Below are 9,764 nucleotides of genomic sequence, written 5' to 3'. Positions count from 1 at the left end.
ACTGCAAGTATCACAATCTATTCAACTCAACCCTCGTACACAAATAAAAACCATTCAGTCCAGACTCCACATGGTATCTCTGTGCCAGATGACCTGGCTTCAATTGCCACTTATACTACATATGAGCTTGAGCTGCTTTTTAATTTTATAAAAAATCGTATGTTTAGGGTAAAGATTTTGTTTTAGATTGAAGATATGGCAGGAGAACTCAGGCCCAAGTGGTTCATGGTTTGCAGAATATGGGAAAACTTAGATGCTCCTGGCAGTTTGGATGACTATATATGCAGAAAGTGATTTAGTATTTTAAGGATGCAAGATTTGGACTGCAGAGTTTGATTGTCTTGAGCACTGAGGTTTTGAGTTTGAGGCACTGCAGTGCATCTGCAATGCTGGAAAGTTATATGGTTGAAACGTTTTTAGCTGTGGCCACCCCTCAGCTTCAGGAAGTACAGTCAGGGAAGGAATGAGTTACAATTATTCAGAGAAACATGCACCTCAGTCAAGAATAGCTTTCTATATCAAGCAGCATTTGGTCAGCAATAGCCTATTTACTGATGCCCATTTTAGGTTCTGCCAGGTCTCTCAACTCCTGACATCATTCCAAACTTAGCCTAAGCATAGACGAGGGGGCTGAATTCCAGAGGTGAGGTGAAATTGACTGGCCTTGAAATCAAGGCCACAGTTGACTAAGTGTGGTATCCAATGAACCCAGCAAAGCTAGTCAACGGGCAAGGTGGGTAAGAAGGCAAATGGGATACTTGCCTTTCCAAAACTCAAGGGATACATTTAAGGTGAGAGAGGCAAGATTTAAAAGAAACTTGAGGGGCAATTTGTTCACACAGAGGGTGGTGCGTATATGGAATGAGCCACCAGAGGAAATGGTACAGCCAGGTACAATTACAACAGTTGAGAGACATTTGGACATGTACACAAATAGGAAAGGTTTAGAGGGACGGACCAATTGCAGGCAAATGGGACTAGTTCAGTTTGGGATACCTGGTTGGTATAGATGAGTTGGACCAAAGTGTCTGTTTCCATGGTCTATGACTCTATTAGTCAAGGCACTGATTACAAGTGCAAGTAATGATAGAACTGTATAAGATGTTAAGACCACAGTTGGAGTACTGTGGGCAGCTCTCATTGCCACATTATGGGAAGGATGTGATTGCAAAAGCTAGGGTACAGAGGAGATTCAACAGGATGTTGCACAGGCTGGCATATTTTAGCTAGGAACAGCAATGAGGTACAATGTCTGGAACTCGCTGCCTGAAAGAATGGTAGAAGTGGTCACCATCACCACATTTAACAACAGTTTCGATGATTATTTAAAGTGCCACAATTTAAAAGGTCAAGAGCTAAGTGTTGGAAAAACAGGATTCAATTTAAATGCTTGCTACTGATGCTTCAAGGCTTCTTGCCATGCTGTAAAATATGTGATAATGTATCTGAGCAGATGGATTAAAAATAAGTTTACAAATACATCATAGGAAATGACCAGTTGGTCCATTCAGACAGTTCCACACAGCAGTAATAATTCAGACATTCTGTACCAACGTAAAGTTTTGTAACCTCCAACGAAGTTTCTTTCATCGTTACATGCAACTAACTGAATTTATTTATAAATCAGAACACTGACCCCTTATTCCCACGACAAGGCATCTCCATTGTTTAATTAGTACATATGAAATGTAAAGAAGTTCAGATCAGTGGCATTGACTGACACTCCACAAATCAAGTTTCACATTTGATTCTCCCCAGTACAAAGTGTACCAGTGTCACGGATCAGCAACACTTCACTATGAGCTTAACCATGTACCTATTTAAATCAGCAAATACTGAGCAAGTACAAGGCTATTTTACTGTTGAAATGAAATGTTTACAGTTAAACACAAGAAGCCAGTCATTAAAATCCATGATACCTCCATCTTGTTACCATGTGCTTTATTAATAGAATCAAAGCCATACTTTAGCCAGTTTTTGTTGGAAATACTTCTGTATTGATGCTAGTGATCACTTTAAACTTATCAACTTTACATATAGATTATACATAGAAAGAAGTAAGAATAGGCAAAATGTATCAAGAGTTTTGATATAAAAGTTCTCATAGAAATGTAGCTTTAATTGGTTCAATTCCAATATAATCATTTGCTGCTGTTCCTGTTGTTTTTGGACTCAACGTGCACTTAACACAATAGCCAATGGTATCACAATGGAAAGTACAATGCATAGGGTGGCGATCACTGCGATTACAATGTTGAGTGTTCGGGCTGTTGACCCATAATGCCGAGCTCCTTCCACATCTCCCACAACTTTCCGATCTCTAGACTAAAAGAAAATAAAGGGTGGATTCATACAATAAGATTCAAAGGTCTCTATGCTGGAAGACACAAGTTTTGATCATTTTGAAAGGTTACAAACTGTGCAAGAAGTTTTCAAGTGAGCAGTGCTCAAGTTGGCTTTGTGTTATCATCTTCATTTTGCTGTCAGTCAGGAAAGTACAGCTAATGAACACAGTAATTTCACACACTGCATTTTGTCAAATTCACCTCAAAACTATTGCTTGACCCCAGCAAATGGCCGAAGGAACAACTGACAGTGACTCACATCTGACTGGGGTGGGTGTAAAGGGAGTTGCAGGGGGGGGGGGGGGGGGGGGGGGGGGGTGGAGTGGAGATAGGTGAATACAGGTAGAGGGTACAACATGGTTAGTCACTGGGAAGAATGAATGCAGTTGGTGGCTGGGAGAAGTGGGAGGGAATGGGAGGGGCTGGGAAGAGAGTCAGGGGAAGGGAAGGGAAGCTATTTGAAATTGGAGAACTCAATGTTGAGTCTGTGGGCTGTAGGGTGCCCAGGCGGAAGATAAGGTGTTGTCCCTCCAATAGGAGCTGAGGTTTGTTTTGGCAATGAAGGAGGCCAAGGATGGTCATGTCAGAAAGGGAGTGGGAAGGAGAATTCAAATGGGTGGTGACTGGGAGGTCTGATCAGCCCCTCCAGGCCCAGCTGAGATGCTCGATGAATCGTTCCCTAAGTTTCGTTCAGTCTCCCCAATGGAGAGAAGACCACATCGGGAGCACCAGATGCAGTAAACCAAGTTGGAAGAGAGGCCAGTGAACCTCTGTCTCACCTCGAAGGACAGTTTGGGGCCCTGGATGGAGGTGAGGGGGGTGTGTACTGGTAGGTTTTGCAATTTTTTCACGTTGCAGGGCAAGGTAACTAGGGGTTCAGTGGCAGGGTGGCATGAACCAAGGACTGTCAAAGGGAACAGTGCTTGCAGAAGGCAGAGAGGGGTGGAGGAGACAACATTCTTGATGGTGGGGTTGAGTTGGAGTTGGCAGAAGTGTTTGAGGATGATGCGTTGAATGCGGAGACTGGCGAGTTGGTAGGTAAAGACAAGGGGGACTCCGTCTTTATTGCGTTGGGGGGGTTTAGAGCAGGGGAATGGGAATGGAGGGGGTGCGGTGAAGGGCTGTCTGGATGACGGAGGGAGGAAAAGCACGTTGTTCAAAATAGGTGGACATCTGGGATGCTCGCAAATGGAATGTCTCCTCATTCAAGCAGATGCAGCAGAGACGGAGGAATTGGGAGAATGGGATGGGGTTCTTGCAGGATAGTGGCTGGGAGGAGGTGTAGTCCAGATAGTTATGGGAGTCTGTGGGTTTGTACTAAACATCCATCTGGAGACTGTCACCGGAGATGGAAATGGTGAGGGCAAGAAAGGGGAGGGAGGTGGACCAAGTGAATTTGAGGGCGGGGTGGAAGTTGTGGGTGAAGTGGATGAACTGCTACAGTTCAGCCTGAGTGCAGGACACTGCACTGATGCAGTTATCGATGTAACAGCAGAAGAGTTAGGGCAGAGTGCCTGTGTAGGTACTGAAGGGGGATTGTTCGACATAACCAACAAAGAGGCAGGCGTTGCTGGGGCCCATCCAGGTACCCATGGCCACCCCCTTGATTTGGGAGAAATGGAAGGAGTTAAAGGAAAGGTTATTGAGCATGAGGACCAGTTTGGCGAGGCGGAGGAGGTATTGGTGGACCCAACTCTCTGAAGAGCATCCCATCCAGACTCCCACCCTATCCCCGGAAACCCACATTTTACCGTAGCCAATCCATCTAGCCTGCGTACTATGGACAATTTAGCATGGCCAATGCGCCTAATCTACACGTCTCTGGGCTGTGGGGAGACTGAGCACAGCGTGGAAATGACCGCAGAGACAGAGAGAACATGCAAACTGCACGCTGACAGCCACCTGAGACTTCAATCGAACCCAGGTTTCTGGCGCTGCGAGGCAGCAGTGCTAACCATCGAGCCACTGTACTACCCTAAGTGTTGACAGTGGTCCAAAACCTTCAAATATATTACTGGGGATATTGCAAGAGAATGTATTAACAAAATTGTCCATTAAAAAGGCGTGAAGGTGAAATGCTGGGTTGTGAAATGCTAGATTGTGAGTACTGGGGACCCCTTGACAAATTATTAGACTGGGACATTTGATGATTAATGAATTGACGTTGAGCCAAAAACGATCCCACAATCTACGAAATCTATTGCATGCTTATTTAAAAATCAAACATTCCAGACCTATTCTACAATCTCTGTAGGAGGCTCCATTAAAGAAGAAGACTGATGTCAGGGAACGTAGCTTATCTTTAGAAGTGGAGCAGGAGAGGGAATTACTGAAGTGGTTAGGTATTCAGCCAAGAAAAACCAATGGCGCAAGTATTCTGAAAAATTCAGAGAAGAGCACAAACTTCGACCAATCCGGAAAATGAAATCCTACCCTGTATTACATTTGTTGCGTGAGTAAAGTCTTATTATAAACCCCGAAGAACTGCAGATGCCATCCTATCCCAACTCTTAGTTCCAAAGGGTCTCTGGAATCGAAACCGTAACTGTTTTCCTCTGTGCAAATGCTGCCAGACCTGCTCAGTTTCTCCAGCACTTTGTTTTTGTTTCACAAGTAAAACATCTCAGCTGGATGTTTCATAACATACAGCTACCAAGCAGATTTATTTTAAGACAAGTGGCTCTCGAGCCCCTCAGTCAGAAGGTTGTGGGATTCAAGTCCCACTGAAGGACATTAAGCGCAAAGATTGGCAAAGCAGCGCATTCCTGAGGGAGGGGCTGAGTCGTTGCAGGATCAGTACTGAGGGAGCACTAACATAGAATGGTTAGAATACAAAATGGTATCATTCAAGACTTTATGTCTGTACCAGAGCAAGACAGCCATTGCTGTTTCCAAGTAGCTCTGTACATATTTTCTTTACAAATAATTGTCCAATTCTCTTTTTAAATCCTCAATTGACTTTGTCTCAACTCTCAGGCAGTGCATTATTTTCAGATTGTAACCACACACTGAACAAAAAAAGGTTTTCTCAACTTAGCATTTTTTTTATTAGTCACCTTAAATCTGTGTCCTTCCATTTTTAAACTCTCTGCAAATGGGAACAGTTTTCACTCAATCAACGTTTGGAGAGAGAATGCGGCAATTCTTAGAACTGCATCTTAGAGAGGTTCCGCCTGCCTTCGCAGCTCAATATAAATTATGCAATGGTGCTATTCTGAAGGAGATTTATTCCTGACTTTCTAGACGGCAGCTATTCCCCAAATCGACGGATTACCTATTCAGTTATTACTGTTTGTTCAGTTGTTTTTGTGGGACTGTGCTCTACCATAAAAGGAAACATGTAAAATCTACCAAACTCTCTTCTAACTTTAATTGCCATGAATCTGTAGATTACATGTACTTAATCTAGAACACTTTCTTCATTACAGATGTTAGCAAATGTATTGGGATGGGTAAATCAGACAAAGTCGAATTGGATTGTTAACTGATATCTAAACTGATTGAATCGTTTAGTAAAATAACAGAGAAGCATATAATCAGGGAGTCGGTTTTGAGAAGAGTTTGGAACAATCAGGACAGCTTTCCTTCTCAAGAGATGACTAAATAGAGCTTTCAAGATGAAAGGTTTTGATGACGTAGGGGAAAAAAAGACTCCACCACCCCCGATATGAAGATTTAAAATTGATGAATAAAGTGAGGGGAAGCGAGAAGAAGTGTTTTTACTCTGTTGTCAGGATGGGGTATTGTCTGTCTGGAAACTTTCCAAACGCTGAAGCCGTGGAATAACTTGAGGCGGGAATTTGAGGATGAAGAACTGAGTCCCCGTTCTGAAAGCAGAACTGCGGGGCGAAGCATAACTGCTCACTCCGAGAGCCAGGACAGAATGGATGGGCCAAACGGACCTTTTACGTGCTGCATGTTGTGTCCCCGGGGAGTTCGTTAGGGCACAGGACCTAGAATATCACCGGCGCTCTCTTCACTTTCAACAGAAAACGTGAGTTACTCAGACACAGTTACATTTCTGTACCAGCGCCAGACAGTCTCCATCCCCTCGCCCGGGGTCTTTTTCCACCTCCCCAGTGTCCCGTGTTCCCCTGCCCCCATCCCCCAGGTCTTAGCCCCAAAGCCCGCACTCACTTTGACCGAGAAGGCGAGTGCCACGAAGCCCAGGCAGCAGAAGTTCATGAAGGCGAAGTTGAAGATGGACCAGAGGAAGTGGTCCCGGACCGAGGTCACATTCGGGGCCACGTTAACGACGGTGGTGGTGACCACATGGGAATCCTCCTTCGGTCCCGGGTAAGGACAACCACCGGGGTTCATTGGCGGATAACCAGTTCTGTACTCCATCTCAAACCAAGTGCGAGCGAGAGCGCAAACTGAGTGTGAACTTGGGCACCACAGGCTGTATAAAGCGGGGCGGGGCGAGGGCTTGGGACTCCCGCCAAAGGCGAGTGATGCAAACAGTGAAATATCCAGAGACGCATTCGACACTCAAGAGATGAGTAACATCCCAAGAGACAGGTTACATGTCCAGAGGTGGGTGATTCCTATGTGTCATCTGTCTCTGAATGTAAGTTTCAATCAGATTCCCCCATCATCTTTCTCAACTCCATTGAGAACTGACCCAGAGTCCTCAACCAATGACAAGCCCTTCATCCCTGGAATAATTCTTGTGAACCTCCTCTGGACCCTCTTCAACACTAGCACACCCTTCCTTAGTTACACCCAACACTGCTCACAATATTCCAAATGTGGTCTGACCAGAGCTTTATACAGCCTCAGAGGTACATCTCGGCTCTTGTATTCTAGCCCTCATGAAATAAATATTAATATTGTATTTGTCTTCCTTATTGCCAACTGAACCTGTATGTTAATCCTAAGAGAATCCTGAACTAGGACTCCCAAATCCTTTCATGCTTCAGACTTCTGAAACCTTTTCCCATTTAGGAAATCTGTGTCCCTTCTTCCAGTCAAAGTGAATAACCACATACTTTCTCATTGTATTCCATTTGCCATAGCTTTGCCCACTCTCCTAGCCTGTCAGTGAGTCCTTCTGCAGCCTTCTCACTTCCTCAATACTTCCTGTCCCTTCAATAATAATTTACAAACTGCACCATAATGTTTTCAGTTTCTTCTTCCAGATCGTTAATGTATAATGTGAATAGTTGAGGTCCCAACACTGACCCCTGCAGAACTCCATTAGTCATCACCTGCCATCCTGAAAAAGACTCCTTTTTTCCTAGTCTCTGCCTTCTGCCAATCCTCTATCCCTGCCAGTTCCCTGCCCATAACACAATGTACTCATCTTATTTAGCAGACTCCTGTGCAGCACCATGTCAAAGGCCATCTGCAAATCCAAATAGATCACATCTACTGGCTCTCCTTTGTCTAGCTTGTTCATTATCTCCATAAAGAATTCTAATAGATTGTCAGTCATAACCTCCCATTGACAAAGTCATGCTGAGTCAGCTGTATTTTGCTACACTTCCTAGTATTTTTGCCTTGCCCATCCAAAATAATCTAAAATCTTACCAATGACTGGTCTATAGTTTCTTGTCTTCTACTTCCCTCTCTTCTTAAACAGGGGTGTTAATTTAGCCATTTTCCCGTACTTTAGGATCGACCCTGACTCCCTTTGATTTCTGAAAGATCACCAACGATGCCTCTGCAATCTCATCAGCATCTGCTTCAGTACATCCATTTGCTCCAAGTGATATATCAGTTTCCCCAGCAACTTCTCCTTAGAGATGGCCACTACGCTCAACTCCACCCCCTGGCTCCCTTGACGTTCTGTTATGCTGATGGTGTCTTCAACTGTGCATTTAATGCAAGGTACCTATTCAGTTCCTCCTCCAACTTTTTGTTCCTTATTACTATTACATCTCCAGCCTCTTTTTCCAGCAGTCTCATGTTGACTGTTGCCTCTGTCTTACCTTTCAGATCACTAAAAATACTCCTGCAACCTTCTTTTATTTTGCCAGTTAGCTGCTCTCCTATTTCATCTTCTCCCCACTCCACCATTACGTTTTTAGTTACCCTCTGCTGATTTTTAAAGGCTGCCTGATCCTTTGACTTCCCATTAACCTTCACCACAAAGCTTTTCCTTTGCTTTTACACTGATCCTGACCTCCTTTGTCAGCTGTTGTTGCCACAATTTTTCCTTCGTACATTTCTTCTTTGTTGGGATGAATTTCTTCTGTACCTCCCGAATTATCCCCAGAAAAGCCTGCCATTGCTGCTCCACCATCTTACCTGCTAGGGTCCACTTGCAATCAACTCTGGTGAGCTCCTCCCTCATTCCTTTGTAGTTACCTTTGCTCAATTGTAATACCATTAGAACATAGAACAATACAGCATAGAACAGGCCCTTCGGCCCTCGATGTTGTGCAAACCTGTGAACTAATCTAAGCCCATCCCCCTACACTATCCCATCATCATCCATATGCTTATCCAAGAACTGTTTAAATGCCTCTAATGTGGCTGAGTTAACTACATTGGCAGGCTGGGCATTCCATGCCCTTACCACTCTCTGAGTGAAGAACCTGCCTCTAACACCTGTCTTAAATCCATCACCCCTCAGTTTGCAGCTATGCCCCCTTGTACAAGCAGATGTCATCATCCTAGGAGAAAAGACTCTCACTGTCCACTCTATTTAATCTCTAATCATCTTGTATGATTCTATTAAATTGCCTCTTCGTCGCCTTCTCTCCAGTGAGAACGGACCCAAGTCCCTCAGCCTTTCCTCATAAAGTCTTCGCTTTGAACAGGCAACATCCTGGTAAATCTCCTCTGCACCTTTTCCAATGCTTCCATATCCTTCCTGTAATGGGGCGACCAGAACTGTACACAATATTCCAAGTGAGCCGCACCAGCGTTTTGTATAGTTGCAGCATGAATCATGGCTCTGGAACTCAATCGTTCTTCCAGTGAAACCTAACACACCGTATGCCTTCTTAATAGCACTATCAATCTGGATGGCAACTTTCAGGGATCTATGTACATGGACACCAAGATTCCACTGCACAGCCACGCTTCCAAGAATCTTTCCATTGACCCAGTATTCTGCCTTTCTGTTATTCTTCCCAAAGTGAATCACCTCACGTTTACCTGTATTGAACTCCATTTGCCACCTCTCAGCCCAATTCTGCAGTTTATCAAGTTTCCCTGCAACCCGCAACATTCTTCCACACTGTCAACCAGTCCACCGACTTTAGTAACATCTGCAAACTTGCTAATCCATCCACTTATGCCTGCGTCCAAGCCGTTGATAAAAATTGACAAACAGCAATGGTCCCAAAACAGATCTTTATGGCACGCCACTAGTAACTGGACTCCAGGCTGAATATTTTCCATCAACTCGTTGTCTTCTTTCAGAAAGCCAATTTCTAATCCAAACATTAAATCACCGTCAATCCCATG

The 9,764-nt window shown here is 44.3% G+C and overlaps 1 protein-coding gene across 1 annotated transcript; it reads right to left on the bottom strand.

The window, feature by feature from the left end:
• Nucleotides 1-1,924: 1,924 nt before the first annotated feature.
• LOC122557763 (dispanin subfamily A member 2b-like) lies at nucleotides 1,925-6,748 on the bottom strand. Its single transcript, XM_043705726.1, has 2 exons — nucleotides 6,483-6,748; nucleotides 1,925-2,325 (listed from the first exon to the last, which is right to left on the bottom strand). The coding sequence occupies exons 1-2, from the start codon at nucleotides 6,690-6,692 to the stop codon at nucleotides 2,173-2,175; spliced, it is 363 nt and encodes a 120-aa protein (XP_043561661.1). The 5' UTR covers nucleotides 6,693-6,748; the 3' UTR covers nucleotides 1,925-2,172.
• Between the last annotated feature and the right edge of the window lie 3,016 nt (nucleotides 6,749-9,764).

The sequence above is a fragment of the Chiloscyllium plagiosum genome, chromosome 16 (genome assembly GCF_004010195.1).
Source record: "Chiloscyllium plagiosum isolate BGI_BamShark_2017 chromosome 16, ASM401019v2, whole genome shotgun sequence".
NCBI classification, from domain to species: domain Eukaryota; kingdom Metazoa; phylum Chordata; class Chondrichthyes; order Orectolobiformes; family Hemiscylliidae; genus Chiloscyllium; species Chiloscyllium plagiosum.
The sequence above is the reverse complement of the archived record's forward strand: the minus strand, read 5'-3'. Positions and strand labels throughout refer to the sequence as shown.